Raw genomic sequence first — 27,128 nt, forward strand, 5'->3', positions numbered from 1 at the left:
GGATAAGGGTCTCCCTTAATCGAGAGTTCCCATGTATAAGGTGTAGTATCCAGAAGCAAAGAATGGACATGAGATTGGACTGTAAATCCAAAGCCCATGGGCCTTATTTATGGAACTGGAGAGGGACAGAAAAAAAGACAACAGAAATCTGGGACTGCCTTTATTGGAGCTCAGACAGTCATGGTAATTCACCTTAAGACAGAGAGGGCCTGAAAAGAAATAATTACCATGATGGAGGAACCCAGGATCCCAGGAGCCATTTCTAAGGAGCCTGCCTGCCTGCAAGCAGCTTCTTTATCCTCTTCCCAACCATGTGCAAACACACACACATACACACACATACACACACACACACACACACACACACACACACACACACACCTGCCCTAGCCCTGCCTCTGACTCTCAGGTGCTTGCATTAACATCATTTGCATTAATGTCACTTTCCAAAGAACCCATAGCTAACACAAAAGTGTCAGGGGTGGAGTCCAGGGACAGCAGAAACAGATCAGTGCTGCAGATTTGAGGGAACAGCCAGTGAGATGGTTGAGGACAAAGGGGTGGAAAGTGGAAATGGTAGAGAAATGCTGGCAACAAAGGGAGGGGCAGCAATGCAGAGGCTGAAACCAAGGACTGTCCCCATCTCAGCCAAATCTGGAAGGATTTATTGGAGGGGAGGAGGTGGAGAGGGTCATGGGGAGAAGGTCACAGTCAGAGTCCTTCAGTCCAAGGCACTGGATGAAACAATAGCAGGTGGAAAGTTTGTAGTCTCCCTCCCATAAGCCAGTGTGGGAAAGCAAAATGGTATGTGAGAGGACAAAGACACATCTTACATGCCTGTTGTTGGTGCAACAAGATGGGGGTAGGGGAGACACCACAGGCTTGTGACCTGCCCCTCAAAAAAAAAAACAACCCCACATGATAGGATCCAGTTTCTCTGGCCTGCAGAGGAAACAAGCAACAGGCGAGCCCATTTGTCTCCAGGGAAAGGAGATGAATGTTCTGCCCCATTCCATGCATCCATAGTGTTGCAAGGCAATAGGAGGGAGAAGTAGCACATTGCCCTTGAGGAGCACTAAAGGTCTCTGCATCCCCCTCCAGGGGCCAAGGTTACCAAAGCACAGCCCCATCCAGGTTCCCATAGCCTGGCTCAGCCCTCAGTCTCCAGTAGGTGTTATTGGTGACCCACCACTCCTTTCCATTGCCATCTGTCTGTCTCCTGCAGGGAGGAGAGAGGAGACACAGGAGATAATCAATGAAGCAGCTTCGAGGTCCTGTTTCCCACATCTTCCCTCCCCATTCTGATGTTTTGGAAAGCTCTCTACGGGTCCAGCTGTCATTGCTGGCTGGTCTAGGTGGCCCAGAGGATTTGGAATGGAATTGAAGGAGGGGAAAGGCAACAGGACATGAGGAGGGAGGAGAGCTCTCCCCAGGGAGATGGGGGCTTCTTTAGGTACCTGAAGAATCGAGCCTGGTGGGTGATGTTGTTCTCCTCCATTACTTTGCGGCGGTCTCGTTGAAGCTGTTCGATCCTCCGTTTTTGGGATTCGGCGGCCTGAATATTTCCCTCCTCTAGATACCTGAGTGACCAAAGTTCCATCAGTGACACCTCTCCAACCCAGACTGAAGTGACCTTCCTCCCACCTACTCAGGCTACCCTCAGCACTCCCTGCAGAGAGATCCTGGCAGTTGCACTACCCAAGGGAAAGCTCTCTTCTCCAGGCAGGTCTAAGGAGAAGTGTATGAGGGATCCTGCCTCATTCGCCTTCTGTATCACTGAAGGGAGGAGCAGGGACCCCACATTGAGGCAGATTGTTTGGTCAGCCAGATGCCCTGTAGCAGGGAAAGCAGACAGACTGGAGATGCCTGACCTCTGGTCTGGCCGAAGCCGAGTATCAGTAGAGGGCAGAGAGCGCTTCAGCTCTGCTGTCAACTCATTCAGCTCCAGGGCAAACTGTGTAAATCCAAAGTTCCGCTCGTGGTCCTGAGGCATCAAATCTGGAAGTGAGAGGGGTCAAGTTGATTAGAGCTGGAGAAAGGATGGCAGATGGAACAAAGACCTCAGTCTACATCTCTCCCCACTAGTCCATCCGAGCCTCTTTCCCCTATCCCTACAATATCTTTCTAGCCCTTTGAGGGTGGGTATCATTGAACAATGCCATAGTTAGAAAACACTGTGGAGAAAAAAATCCATCCCAGGAGAACAGGTGGACTACCTCCTTATCCTGAACCAAATGACTCTGACCTGGCGGAAGTGAAAAACTGGAGTAAAGGGGGCAGCTAGGTGTTGCAGTGGATAGAGCACTGGCCCTGGGGTCAGGAAGACCTGAGTTCAAATCTGGCCTCAGACACTTACTAGCTAGCTGTGTGACCCTGGGCAAGTCACTTAATCCCCATTGCCTCGAAAAGAAAAAAAATTGGAGTGAAGAGAGCCCTGCCTCCCACATCTCCTGTCTGCCCCGCTCCCTTTCTCTTACTCGGTTTCCAGATGCACTGGCCACCAGGTGGGGGCCCCCGGTATAGGCCCTCATGCCACTTGCCAAAGAGCCGGTGGATGACACGCCCACTTCTGCTGAACACAGCCCCTTGTACCTCATGGACACTGGAACTCCAGTACTTTGCCTGAGAGTGGGAGTGTTAGGAAAGGGAAGAAGGAGGCAGTCAGCCCAGTGGGTAGACTCCACTGTTTTAACATGACCTTACAGAAACAGGAGCAGGGCAGGTGAGGATACCTTACAGAAGGTGATCTTGCAGTGGCAGGAGCTGTCCTGAGTGTTTCGGATAAGTACTTCCCCATAATGTTCAATCCAGCGCTGGCCACTTAGGATGTTGTGGATACAGGATGTGACCTTGTTCCACTCAAAGTGGTCCCCAAACCTGGAGAAAATAGAGTGTGTAGACAGCTGGGATGGATCAATGGATAAGGTCACAGTGAACAGCCAGCCTTCTAGCCCAGCTGCAAGGAATAGCCAAAGCTACTGACATAGAAACTTCCATATGTCCAGGATTCATCAGTGTGGGTTGTCCTGTCAATCTGCCATCTACTGACCTGGAATATAGCCCTTCTATGACTTAGTAAACAGCCCTTAACAGCTGCTATAGCTGCAAAATTCATACCCCTGTGGCCAATCCACTGATGAGAAGCTCTAAACTTCATTAGGCTGGGCCTTGGACAATAAACAACTTGAAATCTCGCCAGAGTCTATGTTCTACTGGCTCATCTTTGGAGAGCCCACTAGGGATGAAACACCAGTGCAGGGATTTCCACTTCCACATAATATCTTGGCTTTATTTAGCTGTTTTCTACAAGGTGTTTTCCAAATTACATCACTGGGAAGTAGGTATTGCAAATAGCATGAAGCCATTTTACAAATGAGGAAAATGGAACCCAGAGACCTTAAGAAACTGGCCTAAGGTGAATGAGGTAGTAAGCTAGGTACTTGAAATCCAGAACTTTGAACAACCAGGTCTAGAACTTTTGCCACTGCACTGAACTCTCTGTTTCTCAGTCCTCCTCTAGATTTCCACTGTTTCCTCATTTTCCACCCCTCTCTGTTCCCTGCCCCTCTCCTACATGTTCCCATGAAACCCAACCTGCAAAAAGTCACAGTTGGTCTTATCCTGCTTGACAGACTTGGGCAGGGACCACTCACCGGGGAAGTCTGACATTCACAGTCCCCACGGGCACGATCTCCAGGGATTTCCCCCAGAACTTGTTCTTCCACTTCATATCTAGATTAGGGGACACGGCAGAAAGGCAGATGGGATGTTGGAAAGAAATTCCTTCTGGATGAGTTCCAACTCTGCCACACAGCCTTCATTCTCACTTCATTCCTAAGGGTTCTCATTCCACCCCTACTGTCCTGTCCCCTGCCTTTCCTGCCCATCCACAGGCCCCCCCTACTCTCACCTTGCCAGAAGATGAAGTTATCTGACTCTGCATGACAAGCAGATATGGGTGGATGGTGGGAAACCTGGAGCAGAAGACAGTGAGATTATTTCTGGGATGCCCTGAAGGCTCTTCTAGCACCCCTTTTCCTCTCCCACTCACATCACCTGATCTCTTCTTTCCATATTTAATTCCCTTATTTTATAACATGAAATAAAAGAATATAGATTTAGATTTATTTGAGAAGCAACTTGGCATAATGGACAGAGGCCTAGCCTTGTTCAGGATCTCGTGGGGTCAAGACCTGTGTGTATAAAACTAGCTGTACAACCAGATCAAAGCATTTAAGCTCTTAGTGCCCACAGAAAACTCTCTAAGACTACAAACTACAGATGAGTTCTCAATCTGCATTGATGGAGTGGGTTTCCTAACACCAATGAAATCCCAGGTCTATTCACCCACCTCAATTATGTCTATTTACACACACACACACTTATACTCCAATGTATACTGAGGAAAAGGAATTCCCCAATTCCTAATGAAATCACAGATTTTGTTCCTCCCCACAAAAGAAAATAAAATAATTTCTATATATCTACACAGGTACATTGGTAGAGAGAGTTTCCTCTGTGAGAGTTCCCCACACCAGTGAAATTATAAATATATGCACACAGTATCCCAAAAGTCTTAATACCAGTTTTAAGATTTTTGAGAAACTCTATACATATGTATGGATGAATGGATACGTGTATTCCCATATATGTGTGTATTTATGTGCATATGTGTACATATGTGTATTGGATACCTATGTATGCATATAATTTAGTTGGGTTGCTCCAAATTCTCCAGCTCTGGCCCACGCCCCCTCCCCACGCCCAGCCCACACACCTGCTCACTAATGAATCGGAAGCCTCGGTCTGGCCGCTCACACTCATAGGTTTCCCCCAGTACAGGGTTGAAAGGCTTGCATCCGGCCCGATGATAGGTAGAAGAATAAGCAGAGACAGCAAAGGCTGCAATGTATAACTGGGAAGGGTGGCAGACTTGAAAAACCCGTTAGCCAAACTGGGGGGTGGGGAGGCAGAGAAAGAGAATCCCTGCCCCCCACCACCCAACTTCCCTCCCCCCCCAAGACTAGGATCCCCAAGAAGGGCTGGGCAAGTCCTGAGTAGGACAAAGGCATCTTGGGAGAGTGGATACAGCCCTCGTCTCTAGGATTTGAGTCTTGGGGGAGCCCTGAGCAAGTGTGAGACTTGGGGCAAGTCGCTGACGCCAGCTCTGAGGCTCAGCTTCCTCCTCTAGCAAAAGAGGGGGTTGGCCTCGGAGCGCTAATTCCGACGTTCTAGAATTCCTGGTGGGGGAGGGAACAGGGGGGCGGGGGCGGAAGCTGGTCCCAAGCGCGCAAGGGAGCGGAGGGGGAAGCGAGGCTCGTACCATGCGTTCGCAGGGGTCTGGCGTGCGGCTCGCCTGGTCCAGCAGGTTGCTATACTCTAGCTCCTCACAGAGCCGCTGAAGCGTGTTGAGCGGCTCGTTGAGCTGCACGGGCATGGATACCTTGGACAGGTCTTTGCCAATGTTGTTACGCAGGATATTCCACAGGCTCACGTCGGTCCCCGGGCCGCTGGCTGCGGGCAGGCAGCGACGCCGAACGGGGAGCCCGGCTCCCCCTGGAACACAGCTGCCTGGCTCCCCCCGCCCCACCCCCATTCGCGTCAGCGCCACGCTCCAGGCCCGACACGCGCACCACTGAGGTCGGCACTATCTGACTACTGCACTTTGCGCGTGATAGGGCGGGCTGCACCCACTACCCGTCCCTGGGGCAGTTCTGCCCCCGGGAAAATCTGCCCAGACTTTAGGGGACTACCTTGATCGTGGGCATCCCTGGAGCATGCCCTCCTCACCCTTCCACCCCTGCCCCTGCCCCGAGTCCCCTCTGGCTTTGAGTATTCATAGTCCTTCCCCAAGGCCTCACAGCTCCTAGATACAGGAGACAAATAGAACAGGAGGATAAACAGAGACTGAAACTACCCATCATCTTTCCTAGCCACCCCCCTCCAGTCCCCTGGACTAAATGTCTTCCCCATTGTCCCTCCAACTTCCTCAGTCCCATACCCCCGGGCTGGCACCTTTCTGGCAGTGCTCGGAGCTCCCGATGTCTAGCACCTCCTCTGACAGGCTAGTGGTGACTTCACTGGTGCAGGACTCTTCTTCTGAGCCCTAGGTGAGAGGAAGGTGGTACTTCTCTGGGGGCTCTGGAGTCTATACTCAAGACTCTGGTGGAAAGGGAACTGGAAGGTTTGCCTTTGGGGTGGCAAAGGGGAAAGACTTCCCTGAGCCTCGGACATCTGATCAGTGGCTTGGTTGAAGAGGCAAGGGTGCCCAGTTGACTAGTGGGAGGAAGACGTAGGGAAGAGGGCTTAAGGAATCCAGAGGCTCAAAATCCATAAAACCCACTCCAGTCCTGCGGGGTCCCATTCCCTGCCACCCTACGGCCTCCCTCCCCTCTCACCTCATTCTCTGAAGAGCTAGCAGAGAGAAAAACCTCACAGGCATCAAAGAACTCTGTATGGGAGTCGGCCAGGGAAAGGACACTGCGCTGGGAAAGCTGGGGGGTTAGCTCTCTACCTTTCATGTACAGAGCTTCCTGCTACAGAAGTGAGAGATGAGTGTTAGGGCCGGGCACTATGTATGCTAAATTCGGCTGGACTGCTTGTAAGTCGCAGGTGAAGAGAAGAGGGAGGAGGGAGGAGTTTTAAGTCCCCTGACATTTCCTTTTAGAAAAAAGATACAAATCCCCGCCCCCTTCTTGTTCTATGATATACTCTAAGTGGGATCTTCCAAATAGAAGACAAGTGGGGGGGGTGGGGGGCGGAAGGAAATGGAGAAGAAATGGGGAGAGGGACTAGGAGCTAGGACTACTGGGTTTCACATGTCCTGGGCTTTAGTTTCCCTTTGGGCATCAAAGGTAAAAATAGGGCAGAAGGAAGTTGAGGAAAAGGATTTTCCAGGGACCTCACTCTGACTCCTCTCACCTCTTCAGGGTTGAGGGAGCTAAAAGAGTCAGCTGTGGTGTCGGAGGAGACAGACAGGGTGTGGGAGCGTCTCTGGCCAGCTGGAACCTGAGAGACCTGTAGGGAGAGGCATAGGGGAATCTCAAGGCTAAAGATGGCTAATTCTTGGACTGATTCACACAGGCTGTAGCCACCTATAGTTACCTATATTAACACCCCCCCCCCAGCCCCCACATACACCTGGCCTTCTGGTAACACTGCCCTACTAACTTATCTCAGCTTCCCAGCTCTCTGAATTCTATCTGTCTGATCACCCAGCCTCAACAGTCCCTCCGTCCTTCCATCCCTCTCCCTTCATCCCCTTCAGCACCTCCCAACTCCTTGTGTTCAGGAACACAATTCCCCGCCTCACCCCTAGTCTCTGCATCTCTGAACCCTGGTGATTGGCCCGAAGTCGATCCCATTCAGCAGTGAGGGCAGCCAGGACGCTGCTGAGAGAGCCATGCACTGCAGAGGGACGGTGAGAGTCAGGGTCCCCTCTCCTTCCTGAAGCCCTTTGCTTTTTCTTCCTCTTCTTCCTTCCCAGGAGCCCTGCGCACTTACCCTTCTGCGCTAGGACCCAGAAATTTCGCTGCAGGTGGGCATAGTCCGTGGGGGGCAGCCCTCGAGGAGTAGAGGGCTCCCGGGATTCCAGGTAACGAGACAGGTTGGGAACCGAGCCGTGGAGACGGCCCACCTGGGGTTGGGGAGGAAGAGGAGGATCAAAAGGGAAAAAAAAAAAACCCTTCAAATTTTTCTCCCTGCCCAGATCCTCTCCAATTTCTAAGGCCCCATCCCTACTCCATGCTCACCCTTCCAATGGTGTCATCCTTTGCGTAGCTCTGAGTGCACCACATTCGACTGGTTCTCTTCCCCTTCTTGGGTCTCTCAGTGGTCACTGAGGCCTGGCAGGGTGTGTGGAGGGGTGGGAAGTCAGTTGGGAAAGGAACTGGACCTGGGGAGTGGGGTGGTAAAAGAACAGCAACATACAAACCCCAGGGAGAGGAGCAGAGAAATACGCACATGGGAAAAAAACATAGATGAGCAAAAGGGCAGACAGACCAACTGATGCTTCCAAAGAAGGAAACAGACTGACGGACAATGCTAAGGAAGAGCAGGAAGAAAAAGCGAGGGAAATGTAGCTAAACTAGAAGTAGCTTACTAACTATTCAGGGTGATGGAGGCTTCCAGGGCATGGGCAGAGTAGGGGAGTGAGAAGTAGTGGCCTCCCTAGTAGTGGTGCTCCCAATGCCCCAGTGCCCTCCCCTTCCTTTGCTTCACCTGGTGTGTGGAGATGACGGGAGCAGACGGGATTCGGTGCAAAGATTCCAGGCTCTGAAGGAGTTTATGCAGTTCCTGAAGTTTCCCCTGGCATTCAGAGAGCTCTGGGCAGGAGAGGAATGGAGAGGAGGGGAACTGATGAAGAAGGTTCTCCCTCTCCGACCACAGGCCCTTAAGGTCTGAACCTTTTGATGCAGCTCAACTTGGGATCAACTTTCTAAAGTATACTTGCCTCTCAGGGGGTAGGTTTGGGCACCCAAACTGAATCACTCTGCTTAGCTTTCAGTCACCCTTTTACCAACTCACTCTTCTGTTCCCTAGAGCTTCTGACTCAGGTTTTATCCTCCAACACTATCTTTTATATCACCCCTTCTTCCTTGAAACTGGTTATTTTCCCAGTCTATAATATTCTTCCCCACCTTCCTCTCTAATAATAATAATGATCACTAACATTTATAGAGTGCCTACTATGTGCCAGGCATGATGCTAAGTGCTTTACAATTATGATCTCATTTGATCCTCACAACAGCCTTGGGAAGTAGGGGCTATTATTATCCCCATTTTGCAGATGAGGAACCTGAGGTTAAGTGACTTGCCCAGGGTCACACAGCTAGACCCAATATGAGCTCAGTTCTTGCTGACTTCAAGGCCAGGCTCTCTATCCACTGTACCACCTGGCTTCCTCATCTAACCCTTCCCCCTTCCAAATCCATATTGACCTCCTCCAAGAAGCCCAACTTGATTCACACAGGCCTTCCCCGGTTCCCTCCTCTTTATTGCCTTCCATTCCCCAAGGTTAAAGTTTAGGCTTCCCTGTGTTCACTTGACCTTGTCTCTCTCTGTGTAAGTCCTTTTTCCCCAACCATAATGATCACAATTGTCAAACATTAACTGGGTGCTTCCTACACGTAGGGAAGGAAATATTAGTGCTGCAGTATGGGCATTGGACATAAAAGCTTTAAGGCATAGTCCTTGACCTTAAGCAGCTTTATCAATCAACCAATCCACAACCATCTAGTTAGTACTTCCTATGTGCCAGGCACTGGGCTAGGTTTGAGGGAATATAAATAAGTGAGCCAGTCCAAACCCTTAGCTTACACGCTAATACCACCCACATAGGGGAAAGGTGGCTGGAGAAGGGCTCCCTGAGAGCATGCCCCATAGCTTTCCCACCAAACATCAGGGTTCTGTGGGGACTGGAACTCAGGAAAGTGCAGCTTATAAAGGGAAGAAGACTGATTCTGGCAACACCTCTCACCATGGGAGCACCGATCTAATCCCTCACTGTCTTTCAGCCAAGATGACACCTTGTCCCGAGAGCCAAGGCCAGGCAGGGCAGAGACATTGTCTGTGGATGCCAGGCGGGCACTGGATGCCTGCAGGAATGAGTCAAGAATCAAACTGGATGGGTGCAGTCTGAGTCTCAGCCATCCCTCTCCCACCCTAACAACATTCCTGCTCTAGGATTTACCTTCCGGTTGGTGCTACTCGCTGGTAGCTTTGGGCATCTGGCTATATCTGGGCGCTGTGCCATTCGATGGGCACAGAGCTGGGCCACCCAGCTTTGGAACAGCTCCTGAGATTTGATCTATGGGAGAGGAGAGAGGGAGATGTAAAGACAGCAGACCTCCAGGTCTGCAAAGCGAGGTGACCAGAAGCCCAGATCCTGGATAAATAAGTCCATTTTGATGCCTCTGTCTTAGAGTAGCTGAGCAGCTCTGTTTATTTATTTCCCCAAAGTGCTGTTTATTCACAAGTGAGAGGGGAATGTTACTGTCTTTTTGATTTCTATGGCAACCACCCTCTCCCCCAGCCCCTGCCTCTTCCCTCCCACTGCTCTTGCCTCGTCACGGTGGGTACCTTAAGGTGGTAAATGTTATCCTCAGTGTCCAGGTCAATTCGCTGAGCCTTCTTGTTGATTGACATGACAGACAATCGGACATCAATGGAGCCATGGAGCTTCCCCTTGGCAATCTGGAGGAATGATGAACAAGGGGAGCTGGGGGGGGGTGAACTAGGATCAAGCCTCAGCCCCACAGAACCACCCTCCCCCTGCCATTGGACCCCAGCCTCCTCTAATTCTTTAAGGAAGGATATTTAAATCTGGTTTTCCCACAACTCACATTTCTTGAAGAACTAAAGCTTTCCCAAGTGCTCTCCCCACAACAAACCCCCTGAGGTAAACAGTACAAGGATTGGTATTCCCATTTTATGGATGGGAAAATTAAGGCCAAAATCAGTTCTGTGACTTGCCCAAGGTTATACTGGTAATATGGAAGCAGGGATTCTAATTCTGGTCTCTAACTCCAAGACCATCATTCTTTCCACCATACCACACTCTCTCCCCCACCTCCATGAGAATGAAGAATTCCCCTCCTTCCCCTACTCCCTTCCCAAACCTCCCCCAACAATGTGGAGTTAGAGATACCATTCCCAGGCCCAACACCCTGACTCTTTGACATGGGCCCCAACTCACATCCTGCCTAGTGTTTGCATAGCGAAGAATTCCATCCTCCAAAACAAAGTATCTCTGTGGAACGGTCCAGGAGGAGCAGAGACCCATAGAGAGAGAGCCAAGAGGTAGGAAGGAAAATAACTATAGGTTCATCTTTGTAAATTCTTCTCCCTTTTTTTTAAAGACAAAAACCTTTTGCTGGAGAGTGAGAAGCTCCTTCTCTTACCTTGTGCCAACCCTTCAGGGGCCACTTTCTCTTCTTGAGCAAATGACCTTCTTGCCTCTCTGCTTGGGTCCCTTCTGTCCCCAGTCTTCCCTGAGGCTCTTCTACTACTTCCCATAGTTCCAAACCCTGAAAGCAAAGGAAAGCTTCCTGGGGAGATCTGCTTCTCAGAACATGTTCCATCCCAGCTCTTAGCCCAGCCAGGACCCTGGAGCCTGCTCTCCAGTTCCTGCCTCTCCTGTGTATCCTGTCCTCCCTCCCTTAGGAGTTATCCCCAAACCCTCATTGGCATGACTGGGTTAAGTGTTCTCCATCTACCCTTCCCGATGCTAACAGCAGACCCTCAGACCTGCTGGATGATGTACTTAGAAGGCTGGGTGCTGTCTGAGAGGGAGGGAGCAGCAGCCCGACGAGGGGAGCCAGGGTCCCTCTCCTGGCTATCCATTCAGGGGGATGAGGAAGCGTCCGGTCAGAGTAGGGGGCAGGGGAAATGTCACCTAATGGTCCTGAGACTGTCCTGGAGTAAGAGAAAGACCATCTTGGGTAAGTCACCTTCTTCATTCACCTGAAGCCAGCCCCAAACCCTCTAGGGAAATAGAATACTGACCTTCAGTCCACCATCTCTAGAACCCAGCATCACTTTCAACCTCCCTATCATCTCTGCACCATTTTCCCAGTTCCCTGCCAACTCTTGACCCCAGGCTAGTTGGGAATTTGTGGGCAAGCTGATTCTAAGAAAGCCACAAGGGGTGTGCCCAGCCACACCCTGGGCACACAGACAACCAAGCTCTGGGAAACACTCTACTTTGGCAGAGGAAATGGCATGGAGAGGAATTGGGAAAAGAGACAGACAGGGTCTAAACAGACAAAGATCAATCAATCAACTACCATATGTGCCAAGCATCTTATCAACTTTTCATAAGGAGTTCCCTTCCCCCATTCCACTGTCAGGTGCCTCCTCCGCCACGATTACCTGTGCAAAATCCTTCCCACCTTCTCTTTCCCCTCCTTCCCTGCCCACTATGCGTAATGTCTAGTGGAGAAACTGAGGCCTGAGAGCAGAGCAGATGCTTTTTTCTCCCTCTGCCCACCTGTTCCCCTCCCACTATTCATTTACTATTCCCTAAGTTCTTTCAAACCCTTGGAGTCTCTATAGCTTCCTCCTCCCTTCCTCCTTCTTAACACTCCTGGACCCAAGTCCCCAGGGCACAAAAATAGAGGTGCTATCCATCTGCTAAAAGAATAAGGATAGAAAGGAAATGGGACTAGAGTTAGTGGGGAAGCTGTAAGTGGGGACAATTGGTGGGCAAGAGCAGTTCAAGGTCTTCCCAGGTCCTGCAGCAGTGCCCACTGGTGCCCTTGGCACCAGCACTGGCCATCCTGGCACCACAGCTTGATCAATAATGCATGTGTGTGTGTGTGTGTGTGTGTGTGTGTTGGGCTGGGGTGGAAGGAAAAGGTGTTAGTCTGAAGCTAAGATTGTTGCTCAGGTGATCTTAAGGAGACTAACATACCAGGCACCTGAGGAACGAACCCCAGCTAAGTGATAGCAGTATGGAATATGAGTGCTGGAGGCAGGGCTGGCCAGCGGCACTAGGTTGGACAGAAGACTAAGCTTTGGGGAAAAGCTCCTGGATCCAGCTACTGAAACTTCCCCAAACTCTGCCTGTGCTTTTGGGGGCATTTGGCCTTGATGGGGGTGCTGGCTTCTCACAGTCAAGGGAGATGGGGCACCTCTCACAAGCCAAGGGGGAGGGGAAGTTGGGATAAGGAACAGGGTGGACAGCTCCCTCCCTCCCTACCTCCCCACGTCTAGGTAGGTAGGCAGAGACTGCCCACTTTCAGGCAGGGCTGGACCCCTTTCTCCCGGGAATGCCAGGTGATGTCAACATGACCCCCTTACCGTAGTGCCCATGGACTGCCGGGTCTGCCTGCTCGCCTGCACTGGCTCTGAGTCACCGTCTCCCTTTCTGAGCTGAGCAGTGGCGGCAGCTACTGCAGGAACCAGGAAGGAAGGAGACGTCGTAGCCTCCACTCGAGCCGGATCTCCCCACCTCCTCGGCCCCCCTCTATGCTCCCTCCCGCCAGGCCCTGGGCATCCGGGGCTCAGCTCTGCCCCCCCGCTCCTGGGAGGACTCAGGGACGAGCAGGCGTCCCAGAGGTGAGGTGGGGGTGGCAGTGAGTGGCCACCACCGGCTCCACTGGGAACAATTCCAGAAATGTCAGGAAAGGCAGGGAATCGTTAAAGGAAGGGCCTCAAGGCAGAGGAGGCAACTAGTTTATTCAAACTGCTGGTGCCTTGAGCTGACTTGATGCCTGGCATTAACCTGACCTAAGCTGATACCTAGTGCTATTTCAACATTAATTAATTAATTATCCTATCCCTCATTCAAGATCTGAAAACAGATTACAGATTTTGGAGCTGGAGGTGCTAAACTGGCAGCTGAAGAGATAAGTGCCCGATAGCTGGGTCTCTATGGCAATGCCAGCTTCCCTGGCAGCACTCTGCCACTCCCAGGGCAATAGTACAGTCTAATGGTGAGAGCCAACAGCCAAGAAGCAGGATGTCTAAGCCTCCAATATGAAATTGAAACCTGTCCAAAAAGAGGTGATACAGGGGCAGCTTGCTGATGCAATGGATAGAGCACCAGACCTGAAATCAGGAAGATCTGAGTTCAAATCGGCCTCAGACACTTACTAGCTTTGTGACCCTAGGCAGGCCACTTAATCCCATTGCCTCAAAATAAGAAAAGTAGAATCAATAAAACAAAAGGGGGTGATGATGCATAAGTCCTGAGAGGAGTGATAAGATGAATAAGGCACTGGGAGAGAGCATTCCCCGGAGACATACAGGTTCTCCAACACATAGGACTGACATGGGGACATAGCCACAGCACTGGTCTCAGGGAAAAGTGCCCAGGACAAATGCCAGTCAGCCTCAGGGATCCAGTGCCCTTCAACCTCTCGATCATCCCCAAATTTTAAGATTTTATTCACACTAAAATAGATAGCCAACAGTTCAAAGTGAGCCTCCACAGATTTGTATTTTAGCAATTGAGCTAAAGCTTTCTGGGGTGCAAATGGAGGTGCCCTTCAGGAGATGGGCAATGTTTTAGCTGGGGAAGAGTCTCAAACCTGTAAAAATAACAGGTTAGATACCCTCAATCCACTCCTTCAATATATAGGCCATGAATTTTTTAAATATTTTGATAACCGTATTTCTATATAATTGTTTTCCTTTGTAATTCTCTACATTTTATTTTATGCATTTATAAACATTCTGAGAAGGGGTCCATAAGCTTCATCAGACTGCCTAGAGGTCTATGACCACAAAAAAGGTTGAGAACCCCTGTCCTGAAGGTTAGCCCTACCCAGATGCTTGGAGACAGGCGGGGCAGTGATAAGTGACAAGGCCAGGGGACACCCTGTGCACCTGCTGTGTCACCAAGGGGGAAAATAAGTCCGAGGACAGATCAGTTAACTCTTGGGGGACCAAGTTAAGATTTTAACATTTCATTCCCAGACAGTACCACTGAATATTTTCCGGCATGAGAGGGCTGGGAGCATTATATTAAATCCACTTTCACATTGAGTGGTCCAGTGTTCAAGGTCCTTCACTGGATACTATGAAAAGCTGGTTCTAAGACAGCAGCTACAGAACTTCGATGACAAAGCCATGCCTGTCCCCAGCTATGGGACATTGGGCATTGCTTTGGGCCTAGAATCAAGTGCTGTTTTGTATTCTCCTGCTCCCCTGCCCAACCCCACCCTGGTTCTGCCAGGTCCTGGGATTACCTTAATGACTTCTATTTTGGCCTACCTCTTCTCCTCCATAGAACGAGAGCATTTAGAGGGTAAGAATTCTTATGCCGGGGCAACTAGGTGGCACAGTGGATAGAGCTCTGGCCTTGAAGTCAGGAGGACCTGAGTTCAAATCCGGCCTCAGACCAAACACTTGACACTTACTAGCTGTGTGACCCTGGGCAAGTCACTTAACTCTGATTGCCTCACCAAAAAAAAAGGGAAAAAAAAGAATTCTTATGCCACTAGACTCTCCAAAGGCAGAGGACTAAGCTTCCTTCTTATACTGGCTCCCTAGGGCTACACAAGGCACTCCACACATAGATGACAAGCTCAGTATTTCCTCCTTAGCTCCATCCCTCTGTCCCCCAGTTCCTTAATTTTTTGTGCCCTCTCCTATTTCCAGGAGTTCAGCTACTGTAGAAGGGGAAGACACAATACTTCATCTAGCAATGGTGGAAGGAGCAAAGACTCCTGAATACCCACCACCGCTCATGGCCCTCTTTCTCTACCTAGGTCACATTTCTTTGGGATCAAGGAAGCTAGGTGGTTGGACACAGTGGGAAATATGCTAGACTTGGGTGTTAGAAGAACCTGGGTTTCAGTGCTGGCTTCAACAACTACCAGCTGCTCAACCCTTAGTAATCACTTAATCTCGATGAGCCCAATTCTTTGTCTGTAAATGGGAAGGAGAGACAATACTCGAACTACTTGTAGGTATATCTCACAGGGCTGTTTGTGAGTAAAGTGATTTGTAACTATCTATGAGTAGGAAGGCTGGCAGCAGTAGCTGGGCCCCTGGTTTCCCGGTCTTGTTTACCCGGATTCTATCAGGGTGCTATCAGGCTAGGGTCAAGGAGCTCTTCTCCCCCTCCCCCTTCATTTCCATCCCCAATCCCAAATTCTTTCCCACCCCATACAGACGACATCAAAGGCTCTTGGGTAAAAGTACATTTATGGACGCTGAGCCCCACCCAGCTAAGTGTCTGTTACAGGGTCAGGGGAAGCCAGCTCTCCAGCACTGGGCACTTCACTGTCCTCTTTGTGCTGCTGTCTGATGTGCTGATCCAACAAGGCAGTCAGCTGAAGGGGCTGGTGCTGTAGGAGGGAGTGGGTCTGAGATGGCAGGACAGTCAGGCCCCCTACCAGCTCCCCCTGCATCAAAGACTGTGAGGGCAGTTTGGAGTAGTTCAGGAAACCTTGATAGCTGAGGATGGTGTCATCAATGCAGCCACCTGGAAGAAAATGGGGAATGTGGGTCAACGGGCATTTTTGAAGTACTTATGCGCCAAGCACTAAGCTATACGCTGGAGACTAAAGTAACAGTCCATGCCCTGTCTCCCCTATTAGCATGTAAATAACTAGCTACAGACAAGGTATACATATGTATACAGAGGCATTAGCACCTAGAGGACCAGGAAAGGCCTCCTGCAGAAAGTGGGCTTTGAACTGAGTCGTGAAGGAAGCTAGAGAAACAAAAGGGTGGCAGTGAGGAGGCAGAGCATTCCAGGCCTGTCCCCCAGGGGGATAGCCAGTACAAAGGCACAGAGGTGGGAAATGGAGTATAGCATTTGAGGAAGTGCCCAAAGGCCAGCCCAGAGAGCTGGACTGTGAAATACATGGAGAGAGAGGAAGTCATAAGAAGGCTGGAAAGACAGGAAGGGGACTACACAATGAAGAGCTTCAGATGTCAAACAGAGCTCTTTACACAAGACATCCCAAAAGTTTTAAGCTTTGGAAGCTTAGAGGGAGGTGAAAGAGAGCCAGTGGACTCCTGGGATAGGGCATGGTCAGACCTACACATTAGAAAATCACTTTGGCATCTGAGTGCAGGATGGATTGAAGTGGGGAGAGACTGATGCAGGGAGACGAGCCAGAAGGGGAGAGAGGAGGAGGGACTGAATTAGGATGGTGGCCTGTGGGAGTGGAGAGAAAGGCATAGATACAGGAGATATCTGAAGGCAAGAACACCAAAGCTTGGCAGTGGATTGTATACTGCCAAGAGTGAATGAGAGTGAAGACTGAGGCTGACACTGAGATTCTAAGCCTGGAGGAAATAACAGGAGACTGGTGGGTCATGGGTCTCTTTGGAAACTATCATTATCAAAGCCCTTCTGGATTTGTCTACTGAACACACACTTCTCATCCCTGCCAAACAGTAAGAGCTAACATTTCTAGCTGGCATTTATGTAGTGCTTTAAAGTTTGCAAAGCACTTTACATCATCTCATTTGATCCTGACAACAAATCTTCCCTATTTTACAAATGAGGAAACTGAGGCAAACAAGTGACTTGCCCAAGGTCACACAGCAAGTGTCTGAGGGGGGCAGTTAGATGGCACAGCGGATAGAGCACCAGCCCTGGAATCAGGAGGCCCTGGCCTCAGACACTTACTAGCTGTGTGACCCTAAGCAAGTCACTCAAACCTCCCCCCCCCCAAAAAAGTGTCTGAGGCTACATTTGAACTTTGGTCTTCCTGACTCCAAGCTGGCTCTCTATCCACTGCACTACCTAGCTGCCTCATTCATATAGTGCTTTAGGGTCAAACACTCTTATTTGAATCTCAACAAGATTTCCAGTTCTAGCAATATATTCCCCAAAGCCTCTTCTACTTTCCAGCCTTGGATTAGGCAGTTTTAATAACCTGACAAGACTGTGCCTCCTCACTCTTCCCTCTTCCCCAACTAGTCCAGGAGGTCTTGCATCATTAATTCCATCTGGCCCTGATCAACCTGTTACCTTAGCAATGATGTTTATGATTCATCCTACACCCCTTAGCATTTGTGTATATACACATATAGATATAAGCATAAATGCATATTTCAGATCTTCACTTATACGTGTTCCAATGCCCCCATTATCCTTGACGTCAGGGTACTAGGGGCTATGTCTCCCCAATGCTCAGTAGAGGGTTATACTTTAGGACACCAGATCCAGGGTACTGAGGAAGACTGAGGTGACCTGCATAATCTGACTAGAATGTCCCCTATGGTTCTCCCCTGGTGCCCATTCCCAGGCGATGATAACACCAACTCTGTCTCCCCACTTAGCCAGTCTGGGCTCTCACCAAGTAGTGGCAGAACAGGCATGCTCCTCAAGACCCGAAGCATCTCCTTGGCCTTGGGTTCTGAGCTCACCAGCAGCATGTTATGCCCGACGAAGAGAGGCAGCAGGTTTTGGTACTTGGATTCCGCCAGGAATGGCTTCAGGATCTGGGGGTAGGGAGAGGAGAATTGGCAGCCAGGAACAGCTCAGACCCCACCCCCAGCATTCAATACCTGTCAGCAAGTGGATGGGAAGCAGAAAGGGAAAACAGGGAGCCACCATGCTCAGCCTAAGTCTCTTTCTAGCTTCCCCAGGGTGTTTCAGCTTAGGGAATGAAGAAAGGGAAAACAGACACTGAGGCTGTAGCCTAGGAACAAGAAATAAGGGCAAGAAGTGATGGCAGCCCCTTCCTTACTGAATTGGGAAAGACTTTCACAGAGATGTTGTGTTTCCGAAGCTGGTGCCTGACAAGGAGCTTGTCCTCAGCACTCAGAGCCACATTCTGACACACAGCAATCATTCGGTTTTTTCTGAAAACTTCTGTGACCTCCCTTCGGAGCAGTTGATTCAAGCCCAACTCCTAAAGATTCAGGAGAGAGACATTTTATGAACAATAGGTACTGTTGGCCTTTTCTCCTACACAGACACACACAGACACACACCACTCCTTCCCCCCACCCCCCCCATGGCATGGCTAACTCATGCAGCCCTATTTTGGAGGAATGAACAAAAAGATTTCTGCAAGCCTTTCTGAAAAGTCTACAAGCTCTCAGGATCAACAAAACCCCAAGTACATTTTTCATTTTAAAGTATTGCGGGCTTTCCCAAAGTAGAGAGAACTGAAGCAATGATCTAAGTAAATGGAGTCCTGGCCTCTGCTTTGGCCAAGGAAACAAAGCTAACTTGATCTCAGGTATTCCTCCAGAGGCCTCGTACCCCTCCTTACCTCCGAGGGTGGCTTGGGAGGGGGGGGCAGACAACATGGGGGAATGGCAGGTTTGGGGGGGATATACTGGGTCAGTGCCATCAGTTTCTGTCGCTCAAAGTGCATAACTCGAAAATGTCGGGTGACAGCCTTGGAGCCACGGCGAACAGTCTGGATGGTGGGCAGCTGGCCTGACAACATAGATGATAAAGCAGGTATGATAAGGTCTACCGTGAATAAAAGGCATGGAGTTAAAATAAGCCTTCCTTTCCTCCCTCTCAACAGAGACAATCATATGGTCAAAGCCTACCTCTTATTACCCTTATGTGACCTTGAAGCAGTCACTTACTAACTGTCTGGAGCTTCTCCTTCTGACAAGAAGGACAGGGGATAAAGTGTTTTGACCTTTTCTGGAAAAATATCACAGTAATTATTACCATTCCAGAGCCCAAGGCAACACTAAGAGGAAACATGGTATAGTACAAAGAGTACTAGAACTGAAGTCAGGAACGGACAATTTCAGGGGAACCTGGGAAGACAAACTGAGCAAGAACTAGATGGAGAACAATTTATACAATGATACATTAAACAGAAAAACAACTTTGAAAGACTTCAGAACACTAATCTATACAATGAGAAACGACGAGTTCAAAAGAATGAAGATGAAACACTACTACTCACCTCCTGACAGAAAGGTAATAAACGTAAATCAAAGAAACATACATTTTTAGACATAGGTAATGTGGGGATTTTTTTTTTTTGGTTGGGGCCTAGATTATGCAGGTATATACTGAAAGCTGTATTTGTTAATTTGTTTTACTTGCTAAATAAGGAAGGGAGAGTAGTAGGGCCGATTAATTTTTTAAATGCTTGTTAACTGAACAGCTAAAAATTTTAATAAAAAATTTTAGAATGGACCTAAAGACTGAAAACACAGAGTTCAAATTCACTGTGTGACCCTGGGCAATTAATTCACTTAAACTTTCTGCGCCTATTTCATCTGTAAATGTAGATAAGACCTACACCAAGTACCTTAAATGCTTTTTGTGAGACTCAGATAAGATAATATACGAGGAAGGTTCATAACCTTAAGGTGTTGAAAGTTATGTAAATAACATCTACTGTTTCTTTATTTATAAAAACAGACTGAACTGGATTATAGGACCAAACAAATTTCAAGTTAAAGGAGGCTTAAGAAAAACAACAGAGGGGGCAGCTACGTGACAGCTAGGTGGCGCAGTGGATAGAGCACCGGACCTGAAGACAGGAGGACCTGAGTTCAAATCTGGCCTCATACCAAACACTTGACACTCACTAGCTGTGTGACCCTGGGCAAGTCACTTAACCCCAATTGCCTAAAAAAAAAAAAAAAAAGAAAATTTGAAAAAAAAAAAAAAAGAAAAAAGAAAAACAACGGAGGAAATTAAAGCCCAGAGAGGGAAAGTGACTTGCCCAAGGCCATAGTAAGTGGAAGAGCCAAGATTTGAACTCAGGTCCACTAATGTCAAATCCCATGCTTTTTCTTCTACATAGGTTTCTATGTTCCCTTCAAGCTCTGAAATACTATAGAAAAATAAACATCAATGCCATTTTTCTATTAACAGCTGGAGATAGAGACCCAAAAGACGCAGTGTGTAGGCACTAAAAATCCCTCCTTTTAAGGACATGGCAAAACTTCCACCCTCAAACATTCATTCAACAAGCATTTATTATGTATCAGGAACTGTGCTAGGCAATGGGAATACAAAACAAAAAATGTAACAAAAAAATTAGTCTGGGGGCAGCTAGGTGGTGCAGTGGATAGAGCTTTGGCCTTGGACAGGAGGACCTGAGTTCAAATCCGACTTCAGACACATGATACGCGCTGTGTGACCCTGTGCAAGTCACTTAACCGAATTTGCCTCACCAAAAAGCAAAAAAATAAAATAAAATAAAATTAGTCCCGGCCCTCAAAAAGCTTACATTCTGCTGAAAAGAAACAATATTGACCAGGAAATACAAACTATACACAAAGTATTATATATGGTAGCATAGGAAGACAGACCCTAAACAACTGGGGGGATCAGTATAAGTCTTACTGCTTACGAGGTGGGGAATAAGCTAAGTCTTGAAAGAAGCCAGAGATTCTGTGAGACCTAGGTGATGGGGGGGATGCATTACAGGCAGGAGGAACAGCTTGTATAAAGGCGAGGAGGTGGGAGATGGGATGTCTGGTGCTATGGTGTGAGTATAGCAAGAAAGCCAGTTTGGCTGAATGTGTAGTAAGTCTGGAAGGGGGGGATGGGGCCAGACTGCGAAGGGCTTCTCATTCCATACAGGGATGTTTATATTTGGTCCTAGGGACAAGGGAGGTCCCCTGGAGCTTCGGCCCCAGCCTCTACTACACTTGCCCCCCAGGGCTGAAGCCAGCGTAGTCCTGCGTGCACAGCGGTAGTCCCACAAGTAAGTTGCTGCCCTGGGGATGCTGGGGCTCACAATGAGGAAAAAGGCCTGCTGGGGTCAGGGGTCACCGAGGCCGGCTGGGGTCAGGGAGGGAACTGGCTGGGTCCAGGGGTCACCGAGGAGGGAGGGAGTCAAAGGTCGTTAAGGGCTCCAGGCCTCCGGGGTCCTTGGCTGGAGGGCTCCGGGCGTCTCCCAGGCTGCTCCATGAAGACGCTCCCCGCTCCTTACCAGCTCGGGGCCGAAGCCGGCGGCCCAGGATTCCAACCACGGCCACCGCCATCTTCGCCAGAGATCTGTACGGGTCCCAGTTGGAGATAGAAGGAACAGAGGATTATGGGGCTCCGGGCTCAGAACCGGAAGCATGGGGGAGGAGCCTGCGGCAACCTTCCGAACTCCTTTCCTTTCCTTTCCCCAGTCCCGCCCAGCTGCCTAGAGATCACGCTAGCGCAGGCGCAGATCAAAGCGTCCTCGTGTCCTAGCAACGAGGTCCGGGTGCTGAGAACAGACCTTTTCTAATGCCTGCAGGCTCCTGCAGCCCCAACACTCACTGGAGCGTCTAGTCTCTCAGAGTGCTGCTTCCTGAGCTCCCCTTTAGATCTTTTTTTTTTCTTGTTTTTTTCCCCCTTAGATCTCTTTTAACCCTGCCCACTGCTTCTCAATTCTTGGCACCCTTTCTCCTCCCCATTGCAACAAGGGTGACCCCATTTCCCTCCCCTGGCATCCCTCCCCCAGATCTCAGAACTGCCCCTGCCCCTCTCCTCCCCCTACTCCTGGCTCCAGTATCCCCAAGGGCTCCAAACTGCTCCTCTTCTCTTCCCCCCCCCCCCGCCCCAGGACTTCAGTTCCCACTTCCCAAAGGAAGCCATGCATGAAGGTGACTAGACAAATGTGTTGTAGTTTTTCCCTGTTCATCCCGACCTTTGAGGGTCAATACCTAGATTCACTCCTAGGAAGTGTGTGACTGAGCCCTGTTTTCTTTGTAGTTGTTCCTGCTCAGAGCGCTGTGGGTGTCTGCATCTCTGATGCCCTCATTGCCAAGAGGAACTTGGCCTTCAAAAAAGACAAGGATACTTCAAAGGTGACGTGAGTATCTAATGAGTTAGAGGGTGGATCCAAGGGCTTCCGGTTCTGTCCCAGCCAAAATTCCTAAATTCTATTCTTTACCAGCCCCTTCCTTCACCACTCCCTTCTATATTCCTCTCCACAAAAAAACAAAAAAAAACAAAAAAAACAAAAAAAGAACCTGCTGAGACTGGGGAAAGTCAACTTCTTTGGGCTATTTGAAAGAGTTGGAAAAAAAAATGGGTATGGCAGTTTGCCTGCAGAAATCATGTTATCCACGTCCTTGCCTCCTGGTGTCTTGGATAGGCTAAGGTCTTTTTCTTTGAGAAAAAAAAGAAAGAAAGAAAAGAAAACTCTTCGGAGACAACCTTCTTCTATTACCCTTTTCATCAGTTTCACAGTGTTTCTTAAGGACTCACTGGAATCTCTCAAATTGCAATTTCTGCTACTCTGGAGACTCTGAGTCCAGCCTGGGTCAGGATCTGACAACCCTTAATACAAACATAAGGACATTCTAATCAAAATGTGCTAAAGTGCTAATCAAAATCCTTCAGCACTGCTTCCCTCCTGGGAAATGCTATTTCTGGCTCTGAGAAACTGAAGCTGTGCATCTATCACTCCACCATGCCTGCCTCTCTTCCCAGGCCTCAGGCTCTTGCTGCACTGCAGACTGTTCGCCTAGATCGAGAGGGCATTGGTTATATTGGAAACCTAGAGGGCCTTCGAGCCCTTCACAGTCTCTACCTTCAAGAGGTGAGTTTTCCCAACCACCCTAAGGGACTGTGGCACTTCAGCTAATAAGGGCCTGAAAAAAAAGCCCAGTTTGTACAACAGCCTGATCAAAGCCCACCTGAAGTTTTGTGTTCAATTCTTGGGGTTACATCTTAGGAAACTATGGACAAATAGGAGCATACCCAGAGGAGGTTGACCAAGAGAGTGAGAAGGCTGGAAAACTTACTATACAATAATTATCTGAGGAACTGGGTATATATTCCATGGAGAAGATTTAGGAGTTCCCATGGTATCCATCCTCAGAGTGACCCTTCTGAGAAGAATAAAGTATCATGCCACAATGGAAAGTATGTTAGATTAGGAGTTATAGATTCTGGGTTCAAACCCTGCCCCTGCCATTACTACCTGTATGACCCTACCTAAGTCACTATCCTCTCTGGCCCTCAGTTCCTCTATCTGTAAAAGGAGGTTGTACTTGAATGACCTTTATAGTACTGATCTTATAAAGATGGAAGTTAGAAACAGAATTTAGTTAGAAGGAAAAATTTTCTGATACTTGGCTCCATATCTTGATAGAGGAGCAGTCAAGAAATGGGCTGACTTGTGATAGAGTGAATTCCCTATCACTGGGGAGGTCTTCAAGTAGAGACCATTTGTCCGGACTGTTGTGATTCATGTTTCACGTATAGATTGGACTAAGTAACAGAGAAGTCCCTACCCAGCTCTGAGAGTCTGTGATTCTGTAAATCCATTCTGTCCAGTCTTCTGCCTTGAGGAAGGCCTTCATTTAAATAATCTTGGCTGGACGAAACAAAAAAGGAGACCCTGTACTCCCCCACTTGATAGTGCCATGGCCTCCTCATCAGGTAATTCTTTCTGATATCTAGCCCAAATTTCTCATGTTGCAGTCTAACCCTCTTATGAAAATCAACAGCTTAGCCTCTTTCCCTACCCCTTCTAAGACAGTTTCCCTTTGGCCTCTCCATCTTCTCTCCTACATGTTGAATACCAAGTTCCTTTACCTTTTCTTCATTGGTCTCACCAAATCGGATCAAAAAATAATTGAGTGGGGGCAGCTACGTGGCACAGTGGATAGAGCGCTGGACCTGGAGTCAGGAGGACCTGAGTTCAAATCCGACCTCAGACACATGATACTCACTAGCTGTGTGACCCAGGGCAAGTCACTTAACCCCAATTGCCTCATCAAAAAAAGCAAAAAAAAAAAAAAAAATTGAGTGCCTATTAAGCATGAGATAGCAATGCTTTTCCAATTTCCCTATCTCTCCTTGGTCTGGTCTCTCTGTCCTCTTACATTGTGACGCTGGTACCAGAACAGATGTGCTGGAGATTTGCTGTAGGTACCAGGTCCAACCGTCCCTGAATATAATAGCTATAGAAGGTAGGATGGCTACAAGTGATGAATGGGAAGGTCCCAGGACTAAGAGCCAAAAAGGGGAAGATGATTCTAAGCAGGTGATCCTTACTTCAGAGACTTATTGAAAAGGAAAAAAAAAGGTGCTTTGCTAACCTTATGGTGCTATATAAATGTGAGTTATTATTGTTATCTGCATTTCCCCAGCGTGGGAAGACATCCTCCAGGTGCTTGGATTAGAGGAGAGGAGCGAATGCTTCTGGCTTTTGTTTCTTTTTTTACTTCTCCCCACCCTCATGTTTCTTATTACAGAATGAGATCCATCGAATTGAGAACTTAGACTGTCTCCCTTGCTTACGGTAGGTGACACAGTTCAGCCCCGTGGATTGTGTGGGACTTGGAATACCCACAGAGTCCACTTTCAAACAGGTAGCCTAGCTCCCCTTCTTTTCCAACATTCACATCTCTGCATTCCACTTTTCCCAAACCATGTCTTGTCCCTTTCCTGGACTATTCTGATTAGCTCCTCATGTCTATTTCCCCTCTCCCCCAGCTTCCTAACCCTGGCAGGAAACAAGATCCAACAGATAGAAAACCTTGGTGGTCTCCAGCAGCTGCAGCTCCTGGACTTATCTCACAATCAAATTGCAACATTGCAACTAGGTAGGAGCCTCGTTGTCCTGGCCCAGGGGACCAAGCCCCCATCTCTGTTCACTGTTCTCCCAATCCTCCCCGCCCCCCCCCCAGGTTTCAAGAGAGCAACGTAGGGTTGAGGGGCCTGTCATGGGTGATTGCAAAAAAACCTGGCATTTGGCAGAGGTGGGAGTGAGAAGGGACATGTCTTCATTGACTTCATTTTCTTCCTTCTGCCTGCGTAGCTGAGCTTCCCCAGAACCTCCTGGTTCTTAATCTTTCTGGGAATGATTGTACCAAGCAGGATGGCTACCGGTAAGTAAATGGGAGAGAGCCAGATCTAAAGACTGAAAGAACCAAGCTGTCTCTAGGGTAGAGGGAACATAGTCCCTGCTGTCCCACCACTTCCCAATGATCCCCAAGCCCATCCCTTCTTGCTTAGACTACCTCAGAATGACAGCTTTGTTTCTATAGCCCCCAGCATGGCCCAGGTCCCATGCGATAACGACTGAACATCTGTAACATCCTATTAGCTCACCACCTTACATCCACCTAGACTGTTTGTCTTGAGGTGCAGAGCAAGCGACTGTTTCTTCTGCTTCCCTAATACCTTGGATAAGAGCTTTTGCACACGCAGGATGCACCTCTCCAACACAATGCTACCTTTTCCTCCCCCTAGGGAAATGGTGACAGAGTCCTTACCTAGGCTTCTGGATCTAGATGGTGAGAAGGTGCCTGGATGGGAGGACCCGGAGGAGAAGAAAGTGACAGATACCCAGGACGAGTTCCCTGAGTTGAACGGCCCCTTCTGTGCAGAACGAGGTGATTGTTCTTTCTGTACAGACCGCCAGGCAGATAGGGGCGTGAGTTGGGAACAGGGAAGCCAAGATAATGTCATGGCCACAGCACACCCACAGGCAAGAGAGAGAAGGGACAGAGCAAATCTGAGCTGGCTCAAGATGGAGAATCCATGACTGTACATGGGCTTTAGGCGTAAATGTATTTAGTGACTTACTCTTCCACCAAACCTTCATGTTCTCCACCTTGTATCCCCATAAGTCTCGTGGGGAGAGAAGTTTGTATAGGAAGCTTAAATGTTTTTCCAGACTCTTCACCTCCCCAGTGTCCACAACTTCCACAGTATATCCAGAGCAGTCAGCTAGAACACAGGCACTTGCTGGACCTCATTCTGCCCCAGAGTGCCACATTCAGAGGACATTGTCAGCACTTACATTCCATCAGCAGTTTAGAAACAATGCTTAGCTGCTAGGCTTCAAGCCTAATTAATTTTAAAAGGATGTAGGTCCAACAAACAGCTTCATGTTTGGATTCTTAAGTTTCTACTTCATGGAAGAGATTATCATGGTTGTTTAAGTCAGTGTGTGCCTGTGAGAACCACGTGGGCCTAGCCTTTCTTTTGTGTGGAGGAAGTAAAAAATAAAACATAGGATAGAATGCAGAGACTTCAGGTGAGCTCCTTCTTGGTTGTGCCTCTTACTCCAGGGTAAGTCTCCTGGGTGCATCTCAGGCTGTTTACCTGGAAACTGATTTGTGCTACTTGTCCCGGCTATAACAACAGCTAGGTACAGCTCTGGATCCAGCCTCGTCTTTCTGAATTCAGAGATCTGGGTCTGTGCTTCCTACTCCACAGGCTTCCTCGAGGAACTGGAACAGGAGTTGGCCAGTCATAGGGAGAGAAGGCTAAGGGAGGCCCTGATGGAGCATGAGATCAGGATGGCATTCAAGCCTGTGACCACTGACCTCTCACTGCTGCCAGGGGCCCCTCCACCTAAGAGCCACAGCCCTTCTCCAGTGTCTGGGAAAAACACAGCAGGGGCCAGCCCCACTGCCACTTCCCCTGGGCAACCTTCCACTGCCAGGAAACCCCATGGCCTAGACAGCCAGCGGCAAAGCAACACAGTCCAGGTGGAGAAAAGGGGAAGACTGACCACAGGCCCCCAAGCCAAGGCTCAACGTGCTACTAGAACGACAACCATCAGAGTCAAGAAATAAAAGGCCACAGACCCTTTACACCCCACCTTTTCTCTCCCAGCAAAGCCACGGGAGGAATAAAAGGGTGGGAAATAAGGATGGCCAAATCTTTAAATTCCCATTCCCTGACAGAAGCTCATTCCTAATAAACCATCTCTGGCTCCCAATGTTCCTTTACATTACTGAGTGGGGAAATTGAGATTGAGAACTCTATTGACACTTACTAG

At 48.9% G+C, this 27,128-nt stretch overlaps 3 protein-coding genes across 7 annotated transcripts; 1 reads left to right on the plus strand and 2 right to left on the minus strand.

Moving 5' to 3' along the window:
* Nucleotides 1–147: 147 nt before the first annotated feature.
* Nucleotides 148–12,916, minus strand: OSBPL7 (oxysterol binding protein like 7). 4 transcript variants are annotated; one of them, XM_027873233.1, is made up of 23 exons: nt 12,802–12,909; nt 11,248–11,415; nt 10,902–11,027; nt 10,697–10,750; nt 10,081–10,194; nt 9,692–9,808; nt 9,479–9,596; nt 8,221–8,324; nt 7,752–7,844; nt 7,504–7,636; nt 7,313–7,407; nt 6,922–7,017; nt 6,399–6,533; nt 6,016–6,106; nt 5,324–5,571; nt 4,778–4,915; nt 3,911–3,974; nt 3,654–3,732; nt 2,733–2,877; nt 2,478–2,622; nt 1,872–1,998; nt 1,458–1,580; nt 148–1,219 (listed from the first exon to the last, which is right to left on the minus strand). In XM_027873233.1, exons 2-23 carry the CDS (start codon nt 11,341–11,343, stop codon nt 1,111–1,113), a joined length of 2,550 nt encoding a protein of 849 aa, XP_027729034.1. In that variant the 5' UTR covers nt 11,344–11,415; nt 12,802–12,909; the 3' UTR covers nt 148–1,110. The 4 variants fall into 4 exon arrangements, with proteins under 4 accessions (XP_027729034.1, XP_027729033.1, XP_027729036.1 ...); XM_027873232.1 differs by having other exon boundaries at nt 6,399–6,536; nt 12,802–12,908; XM_027873235.1 differs by lacking the exon at nt 11,248–11,415 and having other exon boundaries at nt 6,399–6,536; nt 12,802–12,916.
* Nucleotides 12,917–15,635: 2,719 nt separating this feature from the next.
* On the minus strand, nt 15,636–21,459 carry MRPL10 (mitochondrial ribosomal protein L10). The gene is made up of 5 exons (XM_027873033.1): nt 21,339–21,459; nt 18,690–18,859; nt 18,159–18,323; nt 17,766–17,910; nt 15,636–15,934 (listed from the first exon to the last, which is right to left on the minus strand). The coding sequence occupies exons 1-5, from the start codon at nt 21,388–21,390 to the stop codon at nt 15,678–15,680; spliced, it is 789 nt and encodes a 262-aa protein (XP_027728834.1). The 5' UTR covers nt 21,391–21,459; the 3' UTR covers nt 15,636–15,677.
* Nucleotides 21,460–21,640: 181 nt separating this feature from the next.
* Nucleotides 21,641–27,060, plus strand: LRRC46 (leucine rich repeat containing 46). Of its 2 annotated transcripts, XM_027873207.1 has the most exons (8): nt 21,641–21,984; nt 22,094–22,193; nt 22,817–22,925; nt 24,589–24,635; nt 24,830–24,939; nt 25,155–25,224; nt 25,589–25,731; nt 26,561–27,060. In XM_027873207.1, exons 1-8 carry the CDS (start codon nt 21,975–21,977, stop codon nt 26,920–26,922), a joined length of 951 nt encoding a protein of 316 aa, XP_027729008.1. In that variant the 5' UTR covers nt 21,641–21,974; the 3' UTR covers nt 26,923–27,060. The 2 variants fall into 2 exon arrangements, with proteins under 2 accessions (XP_027729008.1, XP_027729009.1); XM_027873208.1 differs by lacking the exons at nt 22,817–22,925; nt 24,589–24,635.
* The last annotated feature ends 68 nt before the right edge of the window (nt 27,061–27,128 follow it).

This window comes from Vombatus ursinus, unplaced genomic scaffold, assembly GCF_900497805.2.
Source record: "Vombatus ursinus unplaced genomic scaffold, bare-nosed wombat genome assembly UNPS02014801.1, whole genome shotgun sequence".
In the NCBI taxonomy this organism is placed as follows: Eukaryota; Metazoa; Chordata; class Mammalia; order Diprotodontia; family Vombatidae; genus Vombatus; species Vombatus ursinus.